The sequence below is a fragment of the Colossoma macropomum genome, unplaced genomic scaffold (genome assembly GCF_904425465.1).
Source record: "Colossoma macropomum unplaced genomic scaffold, Colossoma_macropomum, whole genome shotgun sequence".
NCBI classification, from domain to species: Eukaryota; Metazoa; Chordata; class Actinopteri; order Characiformes; family Serrasalmidae; genus Colossoma; species Colossoma macropomum.
In genome coordinates, this window is record NW_023494791.1 from 11,242,648 (window position 1) to 11,269,277 (window position 26,630).

Below are 26,630 nucleotides of genomic sequence, written 5' to 3' on the forward strand. Positions count from 1 at the left end.
TTGGCTCATCATAACAGTGGAACCCTTTTTGGTACTATATGGAACCATTTTTAAAATTGTGCTTTAAAGAACCATACACAACTTTTCACGTTTCCATCATAAACACTTGAAAAAAGACTCTCTTCCAGGGTTCTTTAGTAAAGAAAAATGGTTCTGTATAGAACCATGAACACTCAAAGAACCCTTTGTATGATTAAGTGGTTCTTTGCATTATGAAGTGGTTCTTCAGATTGATGGAGAATGTGTTGTATATGGTTCTGTATAGCACCAAAAAGGGTTCTTCTATTGTGACAAGCCTGACATCATAGCAATAGCAGAACCATTTTTGGTATTACATAGAACCCTTTTCAAAAAGGTTCTATATGGAACCATCTGCAGCATATTCTCCATCAATCTGAAGAACATTTTCACGATGCAAACCCTTTAATCATGGAAAGGGTTCTTTGAGTGTTCATAGTTCTATATAGCACACAGAGAAGAACCATTTATCCATTTAAATGGATGTTTGAGTGCTCCTGGTTCTTAACAGAACCATAACCTTTACTGAAAAACACTTAAGGAACTATTTTTTAAAAGTGTAGCCCAGCATCGCCTAAATGCTCTGTTCTTCAACAGGTAAATCAACCTGATCAAGTATCGTTTTGAAATGTCAGTCAAAACTACAATTTTTTTGTTTTCAATAATTATCAACCGATACTGATAGAAATCTTAGACGACTGCTCATCTCTGTTTTTTAGCACTTATAGTCTAAAGCTTTATTTTTGCTTTTTTTTCCTTTTCTTTTCTTTCATTCTTTATTTTTTTACATATTTTATCATGTAAGGATCACTAAACCTAGCACATCTGTTTCTGAAGTGATGATGCTGTTCTTCTCTGGAATAAGATCATCCTCCCAACTTCCCAACATCACAGAGGGATTTTCTGTGAATGACATCAACTGACTTCACATAAAAAAAGAAAGAGAGAAGTATGTAAAAACCCGCAAAAAAATAATCAACGTTTAATTCTCAGCTTTGGAGACAGACTTTTCTCTCATGTGCAGGGTCAGATTTCATTTAACCATTTAATTCCAGGTTTATTATCCTGTTATTAACTTAAGGCTTCTAATTCAGTTACTACTATGAAACTCATATATATATATATATATATATATATATATATATATATATATGTATGAATGTATATGTATATGATATAATGTATATATCAGGAATGTAGTTATGGACCATGAACAGGGCCTGGTAATTTAAAGGTCTAACATGTCCTCAGCCTCCTCAAGTACTGCCACAAACATGCACAGCCAATTCAACATAAGCTATACAGATTTTGATCTCGAAACTGGAAGACGCCCTTTTGCTGTGATCTGGAGTTTACTAAATTAACATCAGGTCAGAAGGATGATGAAACTTCTTGTTTTAAAATAATACTGTTGCACTTCCTCTCTCTCTGAGCACACAGCTCCCAGTTTGAAACTTGAATCAGAAAAATAACTCTGCCCAGCTCCCCACAAATCCAGCACCACAATCAACAACACCATATTTTTCACAAACAACATGATTAGTGTAATTACTCTTACTAAGCTTGGCGTCACACAGTTCCTGTAAACCGAGGCAGAAAGTCAAGTCGTACAATGATTTGTGACATGAAAGTCAACTTTATAGCAATAGAAAAACAGTGTTAACAGAGCCAATGGACAATGAGATTTCTTTCTGGGTAATTTAGGCCATTCCTATTGGTCAGTTTGCCAATTAAATGTAAAAGAAAGCCAGAGATTTTAAGTTAGCAGCCAAAAAACAACAAGTTTTTCTTATTACAGCGGCAATATGTAACAGCATGGCCACAATTACTACATTAACATTCCCTCCTGAAGATATCCAACGCTCTACGTTCAAAATCGTCTTAAAAAAATAAATACAATACTCACAAAAGACTTTTCTGTAGGTTTCATCTGTAGGAGGTGCGGCAGTTTGATGACACAGAGTCAAATGCAGAACCCTTCGGTGACAATACACAGCGAGGGGGTTGGGCCTGGCTACAAATGAGCCTATTCACAGCTCCCTTCCATTCTCTCCCTCTTCCCCTCCTAGCTACTCTAGCGCCGCTACCTTTCACTGAGGAAGAGCAGACTTCACCACAGACTAAAAATAGCAGAGGTGCTTTGATGTGGGGAGCGGTTGCATGAAGGTTTGCCTCTCTTCCTTTCTGGCACAACCGTGATTTTATGTTTGTGAGGGAAATAGTGCTGATTCAGAAAGAGCTGCTCGACCTCCGTCACCCGCACACACTGTTTTAGGTGCTGAAAGAATGTAAGACCTATCTAAACAATGCCCTTGAGTGTCCAGCGTTTCCCTTGAAAAGTACATTTGCCGGACATTAGCTCAGAAAGGTGCAGGGCCATTGGCTGAGGCTATATTTACTGCCTGCTCTAACAGAGAGGGCGCTGTCTGAGGGGAATTCAATTAAAGAGCACTCAACGGCACGAATACCTTCATATTTATGGGCCTTAAAAGAAAGAAAGGATGATCTGAGCTATTGGAGCTATGAAGCTACGGTACATTTACAAACAAAGACTGTTTCATTTTTTTTATTTTTTATAATTTTATAAACACAAAAGTTCAGGCGCCCCTGGTGAAATTAAATGTTCTGTTGCTGTTCTAAGTGAAAGCAATTTTGATTTGATTTGAAAGTTTGATTTTTTTCCCAATATGTTCAGCTCAGCAAGAAAATGCTGAGCTTAACATACTGAATTTGCAGAATTTACAGAAAATGCCTATTTAATGTACTTTGTTATAACTGAAGTTTAGGGGGAGGAACATGCTGGAAAACCTTCCTTCTTCCAATCTAACACCCTATAACCCCCCCCCCGATCTCCTCCCTGTTCCTCAGTCCTACATCAGTCCTCCTACAGCTATGAGTGGGGGGGTCTGGCCTTCTAGATACAGGCAGAAGCTGCCCAGAACTCTCAGAGTTCTCCCCCTCCCTCAATCAGTCTTCCCTCATACTACCACCACCATGTTGAAGGCATGGGCTGAACTCATTAAACACAATTTGTAGTTTGACTAAGGCCGCCCAAACTTTTATATAAGATTTAACTGTCTATCAGCATTACCAGGCTGGCAAGGATGCACTCTACATTACTTTCACACTTCCAAAGACTGCCACCTCTTGAGGAAGGGCCTGGAAGCATAAATTTTATGTTACGAAAAGATGAAATAGACTTTACTGTTGGATTTCTCTGAAATTTGCGGTGGGGGGGCGGATTTTCACAAACAATCAGACAAACACAAACACTTTACAACCACAACAGTACACTTTACACCACCACCAAATTCCACAATACTTCTTACTACTCCAACACTGCACAACAAGCATCAATGTTACTACACGTGTATTTATCTAAACAGTTTGCTCTTTTGATTATCATAATTGAGTGAGGGATAAAAGAGCTTCTAAACCTATTAAATCTTGACTTTGGTACTTTGAAACGTCTATTTAAAGGCAAAATACTATATTCACTATCTAGCGCCTGTGATGGACTAGACAAAATACTACATGCTAATCTTTCCATACTTTTCTTACAGGCTGTTAAACTCTCCTCCAAAGATTGACCTGCAATCTTGGAACAGACTCATATCAGTCTAAGTGATCTTGTCTTTCATTTCAACGAAAGACAACTTTCGCACAGTATTACATCATGCTCTGGATCGCTGTAGTGTAAAACAAAAATAAAATCTGATTATTATGTTGCTGTACTTTACTACAGACATGACTATTCCATGATAGTTCCATGTTGCATCTATATGTTCACCAAGGCGTTTAAAAGACATAACCTGCTTCATTTCCTGATTATGAATTCTTAAAGGAGGTGGATATGAATCAGGAGAGAGACCAAAAATAATCTCTTCTTTGCCTTATTTGTATTGATAATTAGAGCATTCTGATTGCACCGCTCTACAAGACCATTAACACCCTGTTGAAATAGACTGATGTCATCATTATTCGTCAACAGAGCTAATAACGTAGAATCATCATAATATTTAAAAATAAAATTCAGTTCCTGAGCTTCACAATCATTTGTATACAATGTAAACAAAAGCGGAGAACTCACACATCCTTGTGGTGCTCCAGCATTAATAATAATAATAATAATAGGCAATAATAGTGTTTTGTTGTACGTTCTATTAATAAGAAAACCCCCATACCAGTAGATAAGGATTGATGTCTAATTGAACCATTTTTGACAATAAAATATCAGGGTGAATGGTGCTGCAGATGAAAAAGTGCTCTAGTATATGTATAAGGTTTGTATATTTGTTTGTTTTAATGTGTTTACTGTGATGGTCAGTCACAGTGAATCCAAGTCATGCTTCCCCATGTGGGACAATCCAGTTTATTCAATTTAATTGAACTACCTGCCAGTACTGTATCACGGCTAGCGAGTTAGCTCTTGGCTAACGCATTAGCTCAGGGCAAGCACATTAGCACAGAGCTAACATATATGCTCATGGCTAGCATGTTAGCTCAGGGCATTATAAACCACCTTGTTTGTTCTGTGTTTCTATGCTGCTAAAAACAGCATGTTATTTTCTTGTATTACAAAATGTATTCAAATGAGACAACATGGGACAGTACTATGAATCTTGCAAATGGTTATACCCTTAATATATACCCATGTGAATGGAGCTGTAACAGTACAGTAAAAGATTTCAGTAAAAGAAAACACACATACATTACATTTATATAAATATTGTGTATGAAACAGTTTAATTCTTTGCTTTCTTTCTGCATTAAAGTGGCTACTAGTCTGGACTCCCTTTGTCCACTGTAGCTCACACACAGAGCATCCTGCTGTGCTAAAGGCTCAGTAATCCCAATCCTGTTAATCCTGCATGGCACGAGTTAATGGGATCAAAAACCCCAAGACCAAAACACACCACAACCAAGACCAAGACTGTCTAATTTGGTGCCTGCTCTTCCTAGATTAAGCTAGCAGCATTAAACGTGCATCTGTTTGACAGAATATACCCAGTATGGTTGCTTTTGTAGATATACTATTTTATTTTTTTCTCTCTTAGCAAGTGACAACAGAACAACAAGATTCATTTACACTGCAATGGTCACAACTTCTATAAAACAGTTATTTATAAGGCTTTTTACTAAATGGCTCTTTTTTAAGCAGTTCCCTTTACTCTGCAGCCCCAAAACCCTGTTGCCCCAAAAATCAACTTATTCAAATAGAGAATAAAAATACTATGATGATGTTTTCACGCTGTTTTGATCTGATCACAATAAAAAGGTCAATTTCTACTCTTCTACATTCTACAACTGTCAAATGCCTAAAGTACCCGAAAAGGCATTTATTTGACAGAAATTAGGCTACTTGGAAAAAATGACCAGGTACTGTGATCATAATCAATCAAGCTTTAATTAGGTAAGATAAAGAGGTGAATTCTAAAACCACTGCTATGAAATGAAATGGAAGATTTACCTGCCCCAGGCGTCTCCTGTTTTTTCCCAGATGCTTTATTTTCTTGCTTGAACGAATTCTCGTCATCAGCGTCACCATCGCCCCACCAGGATGGCTGTCCATACAAAGGTGTTCCTCTGTGCAGAGCTGCAACGTCCCCTACAACAAGAAAAGGCAACTCCACCTCTCATTCAGTGTATGCTGATCTGTCTATCACTTTGAATACATTTCATCAAGTCTTAAACTAAACCCCTATTACATTTTAACACTAATCTTTTTTCTATGGTAAAGAAACGTCCTGCAAAACCTCTGTTTGGTTTAGAGAGCTGAAATTTTGTGTAGTTATACCTCGTTTGAGCATCTAACAGTACTCAAGTGATGCTTTAATTATGTTATTTTTTGCACTTTTATTAACAATCATATTTGGGTTTTCTATTGTGTGAAATTAAGTGGTCCCATGTGACCAAATCAAATTAAGTGACGTAAACTCCCTTTATAGTTGATCGATTTGAAAAGTTTCTTCAGATTTGTACTCAGGCAAACTCAGAGAAAATACAGACCAGAGGAAACTTTACAATTTCAGACTTATGGGTGCTGAAGCGGTATGTAAACAGCTAAATAAACACTAGCCTTTGTGAAATGATGTGGACATTTATGAATCAGATATTACACAATAGATTAGGGGCTTACAATATGACAACGTTTTATCATATTGTGATAAATTATGTTACAGACTACTCCTCTGAGCATATTGTGAACATAATCAGTACTCATGACACCGATCATCAGCATGTTTTTAATGATGAAAGACAGCATAACTAGTCCTGTTTAATTGGATTTAGTGCAGTGCAGCATATGAAAACGAATAAAAAACAATTTCTTCGAGTATCTAGTATTGTATTTTTGCAATACCCCTAGATCACATAGAGTAAAATGTGCAGCTTTCCAATTTTCAGTGAGCTATATTAATATATCTAAAAGCTTACAGTGTGTATACCAGAAAACACTCGTTCTGCCACTGTGGATTATTTAACACTGCTACATGTTTACAGGCTGCTGCATTTTCCATATTAATCTAGTAAGTGTTTAAGCCTTTTTTGGAGGATATATTTAGGCCATGGAGTGCTGCTGGAGCACTGGAGGCATTCTAGCACAAGGGTGATATTATCTGGGTAAAATAACCAGGTGGCAATGAGATAAGAACGCATGGAAAATGCCAACCGCCTTTCCTTTTCTGATGACCAGAAAAACAGAGCTCTGGGTGTGGGGTCTGTCACTGCCCTGTAATTACACACCCTGCACTTTACTGCAGCCCCATGCCATGCTCATAATTACACAGGGTTAAATATAAAGTGGTAGTTAATGAAACAAGATGAGCAGGACATGGTAAATCTAGCTCAGCTAAAGCTGCCTGAGATTATGTAGACCACTGATACACACCAGATTTCTCGCTCATTTGCATCTGAAGCATTTAAGCGTAAAATTAATACAGCCTACATTTAGTATCTCAACTTTGTCTACATTAGGTTTATTATGGTGTCAGTTTCAAGTATGAATGGATGAGTGTCCTACTGTTTACTTTTTCAAAATACACATTAAAATGCATTACCTTCTATTGGCATGCATGCAGGCATTCAAACTAGTGGTTCTCAACTTCTTCAGCTGCAGCTGCCTCCCTCCTGACACCAAATGCAGTGTTTGAACATGGCCTATCTGACCACACGTAAATGACGTAAATGAAACAAAGACTTTTCAAACCTCCAGCAGATCTTTTGCGATCAAGTCATTCTAAGTGAGGCGATTTGTCTGTTTTAGTAGTTTTTTGTACTTTTTAGTGTAGCTAGCTAGTGTGGAAGAAAAGGAGAGAAAGAAGCTTAAGGAGACTGACAGCACTGAAGGAGCAGATCTGATGGAGATTAGTGATCAGGACGAAAGTGAGGGAGAGTTGTTTAAGCTTTTAGTTAAAATTAATGTGGAATTTAATTCAATTTATGTGAGAAAATATAATATTTTGTCACTATGACCATGAAATGTAACTATAAGCTGTATATTTGAATAACACATTTAGGACCTTGCAGCTTATCTAAGAGAGGAGATAGCATAGCTTGACTTCAGTACCTTTCACTTGATCTGTGTCTGTTGTAAGTGGATGATACAGTGTTTAAGTCATACTAGCTCTGTATTTAATACAGACTACAAAGAAACAGATCTACTGTGGACCAGTTTGACCAAATAGCCATATTTTGATACATTTTCTGGCTGTTTCTACTCTAAAACTTCATGATGAACAGACCATGCACCCAGACGCCCCTAGTACAGGCTTAGCCCCCCTATCCTTGAACCTCTAGTGATGCCCCTGGTGAGTTCTAACTTCTACCAATAACACGACTCTCTAATAGGATTCAAAGGTCATCACTGTATATTCCATTTGTGGCTCTGCCAAGCAAAGGTCATAGTTTTTCCAACACAGCCAAACACTGGAGGCCAGATTCTTTATTGGCAGCCTTATTTAAACCCTGTTTTAAGATAAAATGTGATTTTTCTGTTTTAAGCATAAGACTCCAAGGCAAAATCCCCAGAGTTAATAAATAATATATAATCAATAAACTCTTAAAGGGGCTGAAAGACTGATTTGAAGAACTGCAATTTTAATTATAGTTTATATTATATAATAACCTTTAAGAACTTTGTCAAGTTTTAAGTGGGGAAATTGAACCTACTAACAGTTTGTGATAAGAGATAAGAGTTTGTGAACTGCCTGCAGATGAGTTAGCTCAACCCAAAGCAACCAAACACCCATGGGCTGTTTACGTGACAACACAGGCATAACTAGCAGGCAGCGATTAAGCCTCAAGCCAGAAAAAGTACATATGTTAATCTTCTTCTCAAAAAAAAAAATAAAAATAAAAACAGGCCTGGACCTTAAACTATAGAAAATAAAATTTAAATCACTGTCATAATATCAGTAAGAAAAAAAATCAATTAGTTTTTTCCTAAAATCATTCAGCCTTACAGTGACTCTTACTGTGTTGAGTAAACGCTTATAATGTTAATTCACGTTAACTCATTTTTTCAAAGTTAAATGAAGTTACAGAGTTGGATTCACTTTTATAGTACTGAATTACTTCTTTTGGTGTTATCTGTGCACAGCTGGGCATAAATGAACACTACAGATTGTAACTCAACTCTGTATCTGCTAACTCAAGGCTGTGTAGGTTTTATGTATCACATGAAGTGCTGTGGTGAGACAGTAGAAAATTTAATGATGCCTAGTATGGGATGGCAGAGGGTCACTTATAGTTGCCACTGGTCAGTGTCTTGGTTAAAAATAGATCATAATGATTACTCTCAAGCAATGCTGACAGAGAGGAAAACTGTTGGTCAGACCACAGGCATTTGGAAGGATAGGACAGAGTGGCTATAATTCTGTTTCAATTTCAGTAGTTATTATTACAAGTATCTCACAAAAGCCATGACTCAAAGCAGGATGTGATGTGTATGGATAAGCCAAGCTTGGGAGGATGTAAGAGAAGGAAAGCAGTAAAGTAAGTGCTTGAAAGGGAGCTGATGAGATTTAAAAGAAATATAAAGAGCTCATAATTTTGTGTTTGTGTTTCACAATGATATTACACAATTATGTCTATGACAGATGGCTGATCCCAGTATTTTAGCGGATCGAGCCAAGCGCTTAAAAAATTCTGCAGCAAAGCCGATTTAAGTATGTAACAAAAATTCAGCGACATATATAAACATGAGCCAACACAGCTTGTGTAGCAGCACCGTGTTGCAGTTTATCCAGTCACAATGACTTCGCCGAAGGCAGCTCATCCGAACAGAGACAGCAGGGCTAGATATCAGGTCAGAATTTATTTCACATATTTTCATAGATGTTTTTAGTTTATTTACTATTTCTGGTCTGAGTAGTGAAGCACCAACAGGGCTCGTTGAAAACAAAACAGTGTTTAAAAATAAATGAACGGAGAACTCTGTGCTTTTCTCCCTGATTCATGTCCAAAATCGATGCATCTCATCAGTTCAGTGTATGTGGTGCTGGTCAAAAGTGGAAACATTAAGCACTAGCTCCACTGCGAAACACTTCAAACTGACCTACCAACAAAAAGTAGTTTGGAGGACAGCGCAAGAACCTGAAATTCTACTTGAGAATAACTTTCATTATTGTTTTTATTTATTTATTTATCTATTTTACTAACAATAGCCAATTGCCTTACACTTTTAAATGCTCATCTGATGATAAAATAAGTTCAAAATGAAACAGTTTGTCAAAATATAACGTGTCTTATTTTACTTTATTGGTTACCTGGCCTAATCATTAATAGTTAAGCATTTAAAGATAAAACACTTTAAATCATTGTTGGCATTCACTTGTTTTAACTTTATCCAGACTTTTGTAAGCAAGACATTTGATGTCGCTGGACCTCTTCAAGAGTTAGTTGAACACCGCTGATCTAGTGTAAAGTCTTCATAGAATAGCAGAGGCTGTTACTACAAACCTTTTGGATATACAGTGTATGATTAATCATATACACTGTATAATCTGTTAAAAGCTGCATGTATTCACCTGGCATTTTCTCATCTGCCTTGCTGGCTTCTGCAGGTTTGGCAAGAGGCTCAGTGACGGGTTCCGCAGCCTTGCTCTCTGCGGCTTTGGCTGGGGAAGACTTAGGCATTTTGGGGGGCTCTGCACAGGTGGGTTTCTTTCCCAGCTGGAGTTGGCTGGTGAACTTCTCATGCTGACAGAGATACAGAAAGAAGAACACAGTCAGACAGAAAACATCACCTGTCATCAGATTTTAATATGCAAACACACAGGCTATTTTGCTACAGGATGAGAAGAACACCAATCATGTGACCCCCAGCCTGACCGGAAGGACAACTTTGGGTGTTACTTTAAAAATATGCTAAAAACATGCTGTATTTACTGCTAAACAAAGTTAATGAATATCATATTTATCCAGTAAACAGAGTTGCTGCATTTTGTATTTACAGGTAAACAGAGTTGGTGTATGTTACCTTTAGAGCCTCCTCTGGAACATGAAGCTCTCCCCGGACCACAGTGAACAAGTTGGTATGTGAGACAGGTTAAGGGTGAAGAACAACTCACAGGCCTATACAGTATGTTCGTACAGTTTGTCGATACTGTGCAAACATATTGTTTATTGTTTATCTATTGTTTATTTTTAGGATCCCCATTAGCTGCTATTGTGATAGCCGCTATTCTTCCTGGGGTCCAGTAGACATATCATACATAACAAAAATAGTGCGGTAACAATTCACAAAACAAGTCACACAAAACACAAGAGTAAAAAAAGACTGACAGAAAAAAAAGGAAACTGAAAAATAAAAAGTAGACAATGTGACCATAACATAACATAAACTAAACTGAGGCCGCATAACATGGAAAAAATACCAATATTGTGATAATAACACTACAAGTTGTGAATCTGACATGTCTTATATTAATTCTTTGAGGTCAATACAAAAAAGTAGATATTTCTGCCACTAAATCATCACTTCGTCATTAATACTGTGATGTCTCAAAGCTGTCACTGCATTTATTTGATATGTAAAGAATATAATCTAGCAAAGCTGAAAATGTTTTAACTTGCTTCTGTCACAACTACATATATTTATTTTTTACTGATACTCTGATAAAACCAATCATTATTTCAGAATTCTGCTTAGCGCATCCAACAATACGGGCAGCATGGTGCTTCTTTTATATAGTGATAGAAAACACACAGGCCCACAGAAAGGTCCAGTCCCACATGGTGATCCATACCATGCTGAACTTTAGGGATGCACTGATATGACTATGAACTGTGAGCTGATGCTGACATTCGATATTTTTTTGTACATATCTGTCTATGCTGATACATAAATATTTAGAAAATCTAACAACCTTTCATGCCTTTGCAGAGACTAATACTCCTCACTCCGTTCAGAACTCCAACTCCCAGAATCCTCTGGGGATCACATGACCACAGACTCTCAACCATTCACCTATCCACGCTCCCATTCACCTGATTATTGATTGTTGACACCTGTTCTAGTGTCTGTATAACCTGTTTGTGTCTGTAGCCTCATTGTGAAGTATTGTATCAGTCTGCTGTGCATTACTTTATTTCTGTGTTTGACGTCCCAGTTTGTTTTCTTTCTCGTTCTCTCGTTCTCGATTCTAGCCTGACCCACTTTTTGACTCTGTTTTCCTTTCATGTAATGACCTCTAGCTCGTGTTCTCTCATTCTGATTTAGCTTACCCTGCCTTGCCCCGTTTGCCCGTGTATGGACCCTTACCTGTTTTTGTACTACGATTCTGGATCAGCCCTTATTAAACATTTTAACCACAGCCTGCTCTGTGAGCGCCTGACTCTTTCAAAGCCGGCACACAACCGTCAACACATCCACCTGGATTAACATTACAGAGAAATATAACATATGTTTCTGCATGGTTACAAATGCAATAAAATGACTGAAACACACCCGTTTTAGCATATTAGCCCAGTGCATTCTGTTCTTGTGGAGTACAATAAACACATCATCAAATATCAGTTTGAAATATCATCAAATCGAATCATTTGTCTAATAATTTTCAACCAATTATCTGCTGGTAATGATATGATACAGATATCAACATACATCCCTACCGAACATGGTCTCGCACATACTGTAACTATTCTGGGGGCAGATTTTAATGAGTTACAGGGGGCAAAACTAAAGTCTCTGAATGTATTATGAAATATTAGGTTTGACTGGAAAATCAAAAATGTGACGGTTAAGGATTGGTCTGTATTCAAAAACTACTTCATTTCGTTGGACTGTACGAATACTTTGATATCAAAATACATTTGCAGATGAAAAAAAAACACTCATCAGGAACTGTGATTGATCAAGATGTTCACAACACAGTGCACCAAACATTGTGATTGGGTGGAGGGCTCAACTGCATATTGCAGCTTTCTATGATATCAGTAATAGGATTATGATTAACAAACTGTACATTGCATTCCACCCATTTTTCAAAATTTCTGCATAATGAGGTTGTTAAGATGTAATCAAGTCGTTCAGAGTAATGCATGGAATGCTTAGTTCTTAAAAAACTTACTGAGTCAGAATTGTTCACAGTGGTGGTGATAGGAACCAGACGTCTAAAGAGTTTAGAGCATCTAAAAACTCCCTCACAGAAAGTTATTACATGAAACTGTTACGAATATACTGCCTGATGTCTGGTGTCCACTATTTTAGGATCGTATAATATATATTTTTTTAATTCATTCATGGCAGAGAGATACATACAGGCTGTTGTAAGGCAAAATAGTCCCCAAAGAAAACCAATTTTTTCAGATAAACCCTTATTTTCCCATTATCAACATTACATATCGCTGCTGTTGGAATTTTTCCATTTTTGTCATTTTCCTTGTAAAGTTACCATTTTGGAGAACGAAAGTTTTGTTCCGACAGCAGCGATATAAAAACTCAGATGACGTGTGGGTTCACAGGTCATTTTGGGCAGTAAAAAAATGACTACATTTGTGTTGTAGACATCACAACCCCTTGGTTCCTATGACCACCACTGTAAGGAAATCCAAGTCAGTATGTTTCTTTACAGTGAACTGTTTTACATCAAACCACTCTGAATGACTTTGTTTACATATCAACCACTGACTTACATAGGAATTTTGAAAAATTGGTGAAATTCCCATTTAATACAAACATGTTATTATGCATACACTCACACCTATCCACACACACAAAGGCTGCACAATAAAAAAGACACAGGAAACTGACACGTCATGTAGAGTCTGTAACAGGCACTGACAGCAGGCGAGCGTATAAGGATATCATATCCAAACCTCAGTTTGTCATCAATCTTCAGAGTGATGTACATCTGCTCCTGGATTCGAACATCATTCACAAATGTCTGAAAGCAGATGGAAACTGTTCCTTACACTGAGATCTCAAACCTCTGCTCAGAAATATTTCTATCACCCAGTAAAAATGCATGCAAAACTAGATGGTGATGAAAAAATCTTTCACAGAGGTCACATGAAGCTTGGCATGTCATAGGAGATGCTGCAAAGGAAGAGTTCCAGCAAAGGATAAAAGAAAAAGTTTTTTTTCCCATCTTGTCCAAAACCTCAAAAGGATTACACTGCTGATGTTTACTGAATTAAGTCAATATCACTGGATCCTGGCCTCTTTAATCTGATGTAAAACCAAATCCACTACATAACATCGCAAGTCAAGAAATAATCATGTGTGCTGGGACTTTAATCTCCAAATCTCTCAGAGAGAGAGTAACTCCGAATCACATTCCTGCAGACTGGCCTCCCATCCGCTTTCCTCTACAGCTCATAAAACACACTGTTCTCTCGTTAAAGCCAACTTCAAATGGCTACTCCTTCAACACAGGATTAACAAACTTAAACATACTGTCACAATGAGCACAACCTCATAAAGTCTTTAGTCCTTCTGCTGTGACTGAGTGTGTGTATGTGTTTGTTTTAGTACTCTCTCAGAACAGAAAAAGACAAACAGCTTACATAAAATGCCAGGACTAACACAATGGCAGGAGCTTACTTTGTAAAGTGAGAGATCTTCCTTAATTAATTTCAGTTTTTCAAATAAATCTGCAGGAATGTTTGTCCACATCTTCAAAGTTCGGTCATAGAAGTTGGTCGCATTTAATGCTTCTCACAATCCAAGTAATCCCAAACACAGTCAGTGATTTTTGAGGTTCATTTGATTTGCTTTTCTTAACAAGGGCTTCTTGACAGCTACACATCCTTTCAGACCCATAGCGAGTTCTCACGGTGGAAGGATGGACAGAAACACCTGTGGATTTTTTCAGTTCTGAAGCAGCTTGAATCTCTCCTCTCTCTCAAAGATGAAAGTTTTTATTGTTTATCTGATGGTGACAGGTTTGGTGGTCTACCAGGTCCTACACCGTTGTTAAAAGTCCAATTTTCTTGGTATATTTTAATTTTAACTTTCTCATCTCTTGCAAGTGGATCATCTTATATCTAATCTTCTCAGAAATATCTTGTGAAAAGTGAACAACTTGTAATTAATGGCTTTTTTGACTGGAAACTAAATAATGAGGAGTGGTCTCTGACTTTTGCACAGTATTGTCATGATTCATCTTTTAAACCTGAAAAAGAAAAAAACAAATCTTTGTGTTAAGTGATGTTAAATTCAGGGTTAGGTTTAGGCTTCGACAAATCTTTTTACTATCTGTATGGGGCTTATACATGACCCAATGTCTTGAAACTGTATGAAAACAAGTGTGTGTGTGTGTGTGTGTGTGTGTGTGTGTGTGTGTGTGTGAGTGAGAGAGCGTATCTTGGCTGCCTGAGCACTGACGCCTGCTCCGTCTCAAATATCACTGGCTTCCAGCAGAGTGAAAGGAAAGGGAGCTGATCTCACTGACAAAGCACTTTCACAACAGCCCAGTTTAAAGTTTTCCCCCAAAAAGCTGAGTGTCTTATTCTTTATTTCACATTGAAGGACAAAAACTCTGTAATGGACAACCATAGTCAGGGGGGGAGCAGATTCCTGTTATGCTGATTCATGCATTCCCCAGCCTAGAGGTGGGCAATATGGCAAAAATATCACATGACAATACATGATATGTATCAGGATATTTAATTTTTCTAAGTTTTGATAAACTGGAACAGCATACTGTAAAAAATATATCACAATAATGCTAGAAGGACAAAGTCAATTGAAAATAAGTTAAAAAACATGGTTTCCAAATCTGGAGTTTAAAAACTGTTTAAAAGACACAGATAAAATGGGGCTCCTAACAACTGTACAAGACCAGACCACCAAAACTGTCCCCATCAGATAAACAGCACTTAAGGCTTTCATCTATGAGAGAGAGGAGAAAATCAAGCTCCACTTTTGCTTCACATCTGAAAAAATCCACAGGTGTTTCTGTCCATCCTTCCACTGCGAGAAGACAACTCAGTACTATGAGTCTGAAAGGATGTGTAGATGTCAAGAAGCCTCACTGAGAAAAGAAAATCAAAAAAACTCAAAATTACTCAATGTGTTTGGGAATACTTGGATCATGAGAAGCGGAAAATGCAACCAACTTTTAAGACTGAACTTTGGAGGTGTGGAAAAATATCCCTTCGGGTTTCTTTGAAAAACTGAAAGCAAGTCTCCTAAAAAGAATGGAAGCTGTAATAAAAGCAAAGCGTGGACACAAATAAAATACTGAAAAATTGATATTATTAATAAGGCTTCTCTTATCAATTTTATGTTTTTTCTTGATGCTGAAAAATGAATAACTTGGTTAACCTGGTTTTCACTGGAAAGTAAAATCAGAACTGAATGTAATCTTTCACATAAATGTGTAGTTAATTATAAAATTATGTAAATTGCTGCTGTCAGAACAAAACTTCATATCTCCAGATTGACAACTTTATAGGAGAAGGAAAAACACACTTTACTTTTAATGTAAGTCAGTGGAACCAGATTTTGGGCCGTTTCCTTTTTTTCTCCATTCATCATGAAATTTCAACACAATATAAAGGGCAACAGGCATTTTCACATTACTTAAAAACTGGAAAACAACGAAAATGGAGATACAAGGTTTTGTTCCAAAAGCAGCAAAATACATTTAGATAAGTATGTAGTGTAAATCAAAAGCACAGACAACAATAACTGGACTTCTGATGATTAACAGTGAGCAGAAAGCTCAAAGAGCAAAAATGGCAGAACTGCAGGGAGAAGGGAGCAGGGAGAGGGAGCAGGGAGAGGGGAGGAGGGAGAGGGGAGGAGGGAGAGGGCGGTTATGCAGTCAGGATTTAATTTGTCCAGCAGTGAAGATTTTCCTGCCACAACTGGGCAGGAAGAGGAATACCAAAGCATGACTCAACGGGAAGAGCTTTGAGTCGCACTTCCTGTTTTAGAAACTGTGTCACACAGAGCTGCTTCTACTGACCTCAATCAGAGGGAGACGCACTAACAATAACACATGAAACAGAACCAACCAACACTGACCGCTGTGCGAAAGACATGACCAATGTTAAATTAGAGAAGGCTGTTCTGGCACAACAGTAAACTGAATACATATTCAAGAAAAGAGTTCAGAGTAAGCTGAACAAAGAAACAATCAGACATTTGTATGACCATTGTTTCAGTAAAAACATCATTACTGCTTAGTAATTACTAAGTTTTAGTCACCGGCTATAATAACACACTTTCACGCTGGACTAGTGGTCAGTTACTCACCCCATTTAGACTCCCTAAGTCCTTCACTTTGTGCTCATCACTGGTGGATTCATAGTTGATCACTGCGTGCTGCTTGTCTACGCTGCGAGACTATACACACACACACACACACACACACACACGCACACATTAGAAGTGTTAGTGAAGGGAGACTTTTATCTCCACACATTGTCAGTTATAAAGACTGAGGCTATTTTCAGCAGCAGCTTCACTGCCGAGACAAAAGCATTCAACAATCAGCCTTGCACTGTCTGAAGGAGAGATTATTTACATTCACCAAGCGTTTGATATGATTATGAGGAAAAAAATCAGAAAAAGATCAGTCATCTTCTCCAATGCCCACATTATAAATGGGCTTATGGATTTGACAGAGGGAGATTTTGTGGCAAAAGACCTTCATGGTTTTTTTAATGGCTTCCAAAGCTAGACACTGGAAAAGCACACAGGCTTCCTGAGCAACCTGCTGATGTTCCCCTGCTGACTAAGTTAGTAATTTAGGCAAGTCAAACAAGATAAACCCCTGTTAGGCATGAGGCACCATCGGAGGCTGTAAAAGCACTGAGGAGAGAGGGAGAGGAGCAGTCAGACTGCAGCTAGAACATTCAATAGGCAGAGAAATCCACACACCAGATAATTAGGCAAAAAAACGCAAAGAAAAACCACAAAAGAAGCAAAGATAACATTAAAACAAAACTCATAACACATTAAAACAAAACTCAGGGCTCATAGGTGGAAAATGAAAAGAAAAAGAAAGGTAATAAAATCACTTTATCTAGAACATTAGCTTTAAAAATGTCATCCAACATCAAACAGAACGACAGAGCTTATATTCATAAACTTATACACTGCAAAGAACGCCTCAGATTAGAAATGTGACATATATATATATATATATATATATATATATATATATATATATATGTAGATCGGCCACTTCATTAATTACAGCTACCATGTATCTACACTCTTTGTCCATTTTACCAGGTACATTTACCAGATACTGCTGTCTGATCCACTCACTCCAGCATAACACACACTAACACTCCACCACCAGGTCAGGGTCACTGCAGTGCCAAGAATGATCCACCACTCAAATAATACCTGTTCTGTGGTGGTCCTGTGGGGGTCCTGATCGTTGATGCAGAGAAACAGATGGACTATAGTTTGTAATTGTAGAACTACAAAGTGGTAAGTGGACAGCAAATGTAGAAATAAGGAGTGCTTAAAGAAGTGGCCAGTCTGTGTCTATACAGCATTGACTATTACTGTAATCACTGATGACTGATTCTAACACTCCAAAATCATTGTTATGAATCGCCACCTTTATGTAAATGTAAATGAATAATAAAAACAGATTCAAAATTGACAGACAAACCATGTGGCAACACAAGTAAATGCAGAGTCTCTTGTATAAGAGAGCTTTTTCTTGAATGCATGAAGGACATTTTTTTTCATTTCTGCATAATTTGATCATTATGATGTAAACAAAGTCATTCACAGGTGGTTCATTGTAGAGAAACTTAACAACTCTTTATTTTTTTACAGTGGTGTAAGAGGAACCAGGGGTTGCAATGTCTACGACTTAAATACAGGCATTTCATTTACTACCTTAAATGTCCAGTGAACTTACATGTGTCTTTTTAGTTTTTATATGTAATCCTGAAAACAGTAAATTAGTGGTAAATGACTTTTTCTTTGGGGGCTCTTTTGCCTTACAACATCCTGTATTTACCTCTCCATTTTAGGCCAAATCTTATCATACAAATTATCATGAAACAGTGTTTTAAGTATCAGATGCTGTATTTCTACCCATTTCATGTAATAACTTTCTGTGACAGGGGCTTTTAAGAGGCTTCAGATGTCTGGTTTCTATCACCACCACTGTGAACAGCTCTGGCTTGGTAAATTTCTCTAATGGAGCATCTCATATACCACTCGGAGCGACTTTATCTCAATGACTGAATACTAAATAAAATTAGAAAAATCAGTGGGATTTCCTTTTAAGTAGAATTCTAACCTTTACTAGACTTTACCAGCACAAACTGTTTACCTTCAGCATTCTTACACACAACCAGCCCATTCTGTCTACATCATGTGATAACTGTAATAAGTGTTTTGTGAAAACCGTTATCACATGATTGAACAACTGATATTTAAAGCTATCAGACCACCCCCGACCAAAACCCATCTCTGTTTCTCCAACTGTCCCCAGGCCACAGGGCTGTTCAGAGGGGGCAGAGAACTTCTCTTACAAAACAATGTCTTGTTTATGCCTCTCACAGGACCACGCCTGAAATTTAAGAGCTAGTGTTATATTTCTGAAGACACACAAATATACAAAGAGTAACGCTCAAAGAGTAACATACACTACCATTCAAGTTTGGGGATACATGTATTAAATGATACTATCATGACGAGACTACTCTACAACTTCAAATAAAGCTATCAAAAATAATGAAACTTTTGATGTGTGTGGAATCATGAAGAGAGCTGTAGATTTGACTGAGAAACCTGAACAGCATCAAGCATGAACTTAATAAAGAAAAAGAAAATACAGACCCATATTTCAATCTACAAAGTATAAATTAACTAAAATAACTAAAATAACAGAACAGACACAAAAGGAATTCCTAAAAGATTTACAAAGACATAAAAAAACAGAATCACTACTAAAGACTAATTGGCTAAATACACACCTATATAGATGTATTTACAGTATCATTATACTATAATTAACACTTTATTGTGTCCAATACTGATACCAAAAACCAACCAATTTTACTGTAATAAAATTCTTACACAATATAATATAGTCATGACAAATCATGGTCAATTCAGAGAGAATGTTTGAAAGTTTTTACATTATGTTATGTAAATATTTTGTATTATTTAGCAGGTATTCCTGTCTAGATCCATTCACATACTGGGGTATTCTCTCATTGGTACAGCAGTGGAGTTCCTGTGTGAATGCTGAACCCCACATTTCTGCCCGTGAGGTAATGATGTGTTATCCACTACACTGTTCATATATGTGAGTTTACACGAAGGTAAACAACCGCCACTAATGACAGGCATGAGCTAAACACAGGATGCTAAACTATGTAACACACTTTCATAATTTGTAACTAAACCTTTTATAAACACAGATTTAATTGCTAGTATTATTATTACTAATTCTAACATTGTATCAAGAGCAATATTCACATTTACCTATTTATTGGCAAAAATGATCTCGGCTGTCGATATACTGTCTATCTCATGTTCCTAAGCCTATCCTTGATAGAATGTAATCTAAACAATGTCGCTGTATGTATTATTCTACTGCTTTGCTTGTGCTGGCTGCAATCTCTAGCATTTCACTGCTGTGATACATCATATGTCAGGGTTTGAAGTTGGATCTTATTCTTCGAGCCTCATGACAGTGTTGGCACCCTTCTCTGCAATGTTTGGCAGCGGAGCAGTTTACCCACTCATAGTAGAGGTCCTCTAGAGTGTCTAAAAGTAACCTGTGAGCTATCTGTCCCACTTTCTATTAATATAACACTGTGACTAACACACACGCCCCGATAGCATCAGATTGAACCACTCAGGTTATTAAGACAGACTAATCCTTGGAAACATCTCTTTCTATCCCAGTCATGGTTCTTGGTGTGAGATGAATAATGCTTAAATTAAGGAAAAGAGTAAAGTGGTCCGAGCCTGATGACCTAGGTGACATGCTGAAAGAGTTTGGTCAGTTACATGTAGTGCTAGACAACCACAATATAGTTTTCCATATTATTCAATATCAATAACTGTCAGTTATTACTATATGCATTTTGTAATGATTGGTTTTAATTCTGGAAAGTATTTAGAAGCCTGAAGAAAACTAAAAGCTTATTGTGGTCAGAGCCTTCAGTGGAGTGGATTGGAGTGGCTCCATTCCTCGCTCGAAACGTTCTGTAATCACTCCGCTCCGGGTGACTGGTTCCCCACTCACCAATCGCTCACACATGAAAGAATATCCACTGAATGTCAGCTCTGCATTCATCTTCAGATTTTTTTCCACATGCGCACAGAAAACATCATGCATTATGTTTTTTTTTCAGCTGCACAAAGAACCTGTTCTTGATTTGTCACCTCTCCACACTCAAATTCACCCTCTCCATCAGTAATTTGGATTAAACATGTATTGACTGCAGTGTTCGAGCTGTACAAAACATTCAGGGGGAACGGTGGGTTCAACCAACAAGCGGCTTTCAGATATGCTGTCTTATATTTTGATTAGATTGCCTTTATTTATTTATACAGTATGTCCTATATAGCAAACTGTAACCTATTTCACTTCTATAATAATCATTTACTCTTTTTATCACAGTTGTTTTATGTGTATTTAAAGATATACGCAAAATTTGGCATCAGTTCTTCAACGTAGCCACCTTCAGTCCTGAGGTGCTCCTATCTGGAACACTAGATAATTTATTGCTACTTCTCGACCTGTCAGTTCCTTAAACAGCACTTTATTCCAGTGAACAAAACTTCCTGCAGCAATTAACAGCCACATTTAGAGTATCAGCCATGCCGTTAACATACATCACCACAACATTAGCAACACGGCTGGTAGTCACTTTAGCAATTGCTAGCATATCTGACTCTTTATACTTTTTTTCCCTTTAATTTAGTTAAATGTTAATAGTACCTAAAGATTATAAATTCCAAATTTCAGATTCATCAAGTTCAAACACCTCACTGGTTAATGCTAGTCATCATATCTGCTTTTCGTTTTAAAGAACACAGATCTTGCTGTATTTTTAGCGTTCCTTAAGTTCTCCAGCCCAAAGTTTAGCATTTTCTCTTGAGAACCCATTTTCAAACTAGTCCAGTCTGACAGGTAAACCACAAACCTGGTAACTCCGATGGCTTAACAGCAAAGCGCATGATTCTACATAACCAACTCTTCTGTAGGTGCGCATGTGCGCTACTCTAAAAATAACCTGTTTGACATGAAGGACCCCCATAGTGTGTAAATCTCACATACAGATGTAAACAAAATATCAATAATACACATCTTGGGTGATTTCACACAGCCTGTCATTACTGAGTAACTTCTGCTGCCACTGTCTGTGGTTTATGCTCAACGTGGCTGTACAAGTGTATGGCAAAGGTGTGCATAACACCTTTTTTCCATGATAATTATAAACGCATTACTTACGTGGGATGGAGTGGTATCGAAGAATGCTGGGCAGAGAGAAAAGACTGACATTCTGACTTTCTAAAAAACTACTTGGGGCAAAATCAGGCCACTCCATCCCTACTCTGTTCCCACTTACATACAGTACACTGATTCTGATGTAATCTACAAAATTATTTAGCAAGATAAATAAAATATAAAACAAACAGATCTAAAAAATTATATAAATAAAAATCATTTACATTTGACAGTTAACATGCAAAACCTTAGAACAAAACTTTAGAGTCAACAAAAACAGAACTCATACGATTTTTTCTAACTGGATTGAATTCCTAATTGGCTGTTGTGGTGGCTTTCTGCTAATCCTACATGCTGAGTGATGAGGGCCCAATCCCATTTCACCCCTCTCCCCTACCACTTAGCCCTACCCCTCCGTTTTGCATGTTCACATCTAGGAGTAGGGTGTCCCGATTTTTGTTGAGATAGAGGGGTAGGGTGAAGTGCTATAGCTACATGGCCCTCCAAAGGGAGGTTTTTTAGAGGCACAATCCAAATGGAGCGTTATGAGAGAAAAAGAAAAAACAGCAAGATGGCTGCACAAGCGACTAAAGAAACCCACAAATGTGAGCGTTTTCTCTGTTAAAAACTATAAAAATTGTATTATCTTGGTTTAATGTCGTTTCAATGTGTTATGGTCTTTATCTTCATAACAAGCATAAAAAAACGCTAGTATGCTGATGTCTCAGTAGCTAGCTGACTAAATTTCCTGTTCCACCTTAAAAGCTGGTGAATAGCTGACTTCAGCTTCATATTACTGAAGAATTAGAGGTGGGCGATAATAAATAATTGTGGCGTCCCCCCTCTTTGAAGGCATATGATGCTCTAAATTTAAGTAAAGCCCAGCGGTGAGGTTGCTGAACTCTACCCTCCTCTGCTATCACTGCAGACTGGCAGGGTCGCCTATAGAGCACCACTATTAGCCTGTTAATGAAGTAATGTTCTTCTATAATTGAGATGTGTCCCATTTTGTAGGAGAAGATTTCAACCACTATCCCTTTTAACTCAGTTCCAAGGGGCAAGATGACAATCGAAAAACAAGGGGTAGTGGTAAAAATAAGAAATGGGATTGGGCTAAGTTGTAATGTCTATTTTTGTGAAAATTTGAAAGCAAATTGTTGAAATGTAATAATGTTTGATTATCATTACTAAGGGAAATAAAATCACAATATAAAACCAGATCATTTTATCACCCAGCACTAGTTACACATTTAGAAGTAATGCAATACGTGCACTCCCTGCAAACTGTGCGCTTATAAAGAACTGAGTGGTGAATTTGCGAATGTGATGAAAAGCCGAAAAGCTCAGGGATCGTGTTGGGAAGATCAGAGGAGGACTTCAGTACAGTATCGGGTTCCCAGCAGGAGCTCCCAGCTGTCGCGGGATTAACCTGTGCTGAAACATTGGGGCCTGTATTTGTGGAGCTATTCCCATAGAGAGTGACAGCAGTCATCAGCTGACCTGTAGCATGAGCTCGCAGTCATCGCGACCCACAAAGATCATCTCACGGGGCAGTCGGTGGCGCGTGCCCCCGCTGCTCACCAGGAACCAGGACGTGAGGCTCATCTCTGCTCTCTCTCTCCTCCAGCCTCCACCCCTACGTCATCCTGAGAGCACGCGAGAGAGAGAGAGAGAGAGAAAGAGAGAGAGAGAGGTAAATGGAAGAAACAGATATTTGATCAAAATAAGGTCAGCTGTTTAATATAACCGTCATAGCTCTGCTTACCTTTTTTAAAACTATTTCTCACTTGTAACTTTTGCAAAATACATTTAACTTAAAAAAAAAAAAATCTGTTGAAAATGCAGACTTTAAACTTTCAATTCAACACATTTGTGAAGTGGAAATATTTCATTATGATTTGAATGTAATGAAAGTCAATGTGAGTGGTTTTTGGCAGTGTGGATGGAGTTACTCAGAAAAGTTATCCATTATAAATCACTTATTACTCCTTTCTAACTGCAGCGAGTAAAATGTAAAGCTTCCACAGCTGTTTCTGAATAAAATAGTGAGTCAGGCCTGTGTAGGTTGGGGCTCTCTCTTCTTCAGCATGCAGATTTTTATTCATCAGTTTCATGACAGCGTGATTAGATGCTTCAACAGACCACTCACTGAATTCACTGTGTTGGTCATATTCACAATACAGTAAGCTGTCACAGGTAGCACATGCTTGTGTAAATTACATAAGGACAGGCACAAATGATATAAATATATACAGGAAATTTATATTTTTTTATGAAATGAAATAATGTGGTTACGAGAATTTGAACTGCAATGCATTACACTAATTCGCTACTTGAAAAAGTGATCACATTACTGTAACGTATTACTTTGTACCACATAACTGCAACTCTGTTATTCTGTGGAAAGAAAAAAATTCTTTACATTTTTTGACATCAAAACAAATGAAAAAATGATGCAGACTTAAACCCCAAGACTCAAATTCATTAATCAAATAAATATATCGCTGTTGTCAGAAGAAAACCCTGTATCTCCAAAATGGTAACTTTACAGGAAAAGGAAAAAACCTACTTCACTTTTAATGAAGTCAATGGAACCAGACTGTTTTCCAAGTCATTTTGGGCTGTTTCTTTTGGTCTTTTCTTCATGAAGCACAATGTAAACAACAGCAGGCATTTTCAAACAATGTCAAAAACTGAAAAATGACAAAAATGGAGATACGAGGTTTTCTTCCGACAGCAGCGATATACTTCTATATCTAATATCTTTGCTATCTAATTACCAGGCCTGCCATGATTATTACATAACGGTTACAGTAATTTGAGATGATCGCATTTATTTATGCTGACCTTAATTCCACAATCATATTGTATCACAACACGTATAATGTGAGATGAACGCATTTTCATCAGTTGGCTTCAGACAAACTAAAGTGAATAAAAGCAAGCAAGCAGGTCGGTCTTCTATTTCTGGTGTGAATGTCTGGAGAACAGGTGTTTTTTCACAGTCTCGAGAGACAAATATAAGCTTTGGTTGAGATTATACATGATTCTGTGTATCTGTACACTTTTGTGATTCTGCACAAACACTACAATGCAGTGGATCACTCCTTGGTAGCTGCAAAGAGAAGATAGCTAAAAAGCAAGATAGCTAAACAGCCAGTTAGGCTACATTAAGCTTGTACTTAAATAGTTACAATACATTACATTATTAATTCTATTTATTTCTTTCAATTAACTGCTGGCTGAAATTCCATGATCACAACAGGCCTACAAATTACATACAGTTCATTTTGCAATGTAAACTGAATGTATAGCAAAACAACAAGAACTTGGCATCTAAGATTAAATCAATGTATAAATGATTACATTCTGACTATGTGTCTATACATTCACTTTTATTTTTGAAGACAAATATAATAATACCAGGTCTGTTTTAGGAGCTGTTTGCTGTCGTACCACAGGATCTTGTTTAAGTTTGAAAGTTCAGAGCAGCAGAGTGGGCGGGCGGACATGCAGAACCGTTAGCCGGAGCTCAGATTTGTAACATTCCAGTGTTTTCTGCAGCAGCAGAGCTCCTTCCTCCTCTCCCACTCTGATCACTGCCAGATGCTGCAGGAAGTGATGTAGACTTCATGCCTACACGCCCGACTCGGCTGTTTTTTCTTCCCTCTCTCTCCCTTCGCTCTGAAAAGAAGGCCACACTCAGCTGCTCAAACCTACAGCTGTGAAAGGGAAAATAATTAAGCACAGCTTCCTGACCCTCAAGCTGAAAGCTGTCCAGTTGGACGACCTCAAGCTACCTCAGACGTCCCTACCACTGTACGTGGTAAACGAACACTTGTAAATTCATGTTTTTTTCTAATTCTTTCTACAATGAAGATTTCCAGCTTCAGATACTTTTACAACGATATAACAAAACAAGGTTTAACCGAAGAAAAGAGTAACAATATAAAACTTGCTGCTCTGTAAAGCCACCACTTTGGCCATGTAGCAGTCAAAATAACTGTCTCTCTCTTCATCCAAAACACCAGACAGACAGGCACTTTTGCTCAGCATGAGTAAAAGGCTTTTCAAGAAGAAGCCGTGCAAAGTAAAGTGCATATGATCCAAGGCTGCTCTCCAGCAATTATCCTGAGGCTGCATATCTATCTCTTACTCCCAATCTCAGATCCTTAGCTTGGACAGGACTCCCCTCCCCTCCCCTCCCCTCCCCCACACCACCCAAAAAACTCCCTTTCACACTGAATACAATGCAGCAGTCAGAGGCAGCCATGAACGATTAACATTTGGTGAGATTATACACGCCGATCTTGATGGGGTATTGCTATGACAACATCTGCCCCCATGCTGAGTGTCCTTTTTGATTTATGAGCCTCGTGTTTGTGCAAGACATGAGCCCTGATTATGCTACTCAAGAAGAGAGAGTAAGTGATATTTCCCCACTCGCTACTCATCTTTAGAGTACCATCCATGCAGCCACAGTCAGCTGATAGTAAATGACAGTAAATACATTTAAAGGGATAATTTAGCAGAGGAATCTAATTTTACAATTCTCCCTTTCTGAATGTTGTCTCATGCAAGATAGGTTGGGTCCTAAGAATCAATGGAAGCCTACTGGCACTGCGCAAAAAAAGTCATGTTCTTCAGTAATCAAATAGACTTGCTTATGTTGTTTCTTACATTGTATGAAATTGTGTTATCTATAAAAAAAAGACA

General features: G+C 37.7%; 1 protein-coding gene across 1 annotated transcript in view; it reads right to left on the bottom strand.

Moving 5' to 3' along the window:
* The window catches only part of cep170aa (centrosomal protein 170Aa), a 74,285-nt gene that overhangs the window by 29,638 nt on the left and 18,017 nt on the right, over window positions 1-26,630 (bottom strand). The window contains exons 2-7 of the mRNA XM_036573842.1: window positions 23,415-23,560; window positions 16,727-16,816; window positions 13,328-13,406; window positions 10,499-10,557; window positions 10,047-10,218; window positions 5,489-5,626 (exon numbers count right to left, since the gene is read on the bottom strand). Of these exons, the coding sequence (XP_036429735.1) occupies window positions 5,489-5,626; window positions 10,047-10,218; window positions 10,499-10,557; window positions 13,328-13,406; window positions 16,727-16,816; window positions 23,415-23,519 (643 nt within the window). The 5' untranslated portion in view covers window positions 23,520-23,560. The remainder of the gene's footprint in view (window positions 1-5,488; window positions 5,627-10,046; window positions 10,219-10,498; window positions 10,558-13,327; window positions 13,407-16,726; window positions 16,817-23,414; window positions 23,561-26,630) is intronic.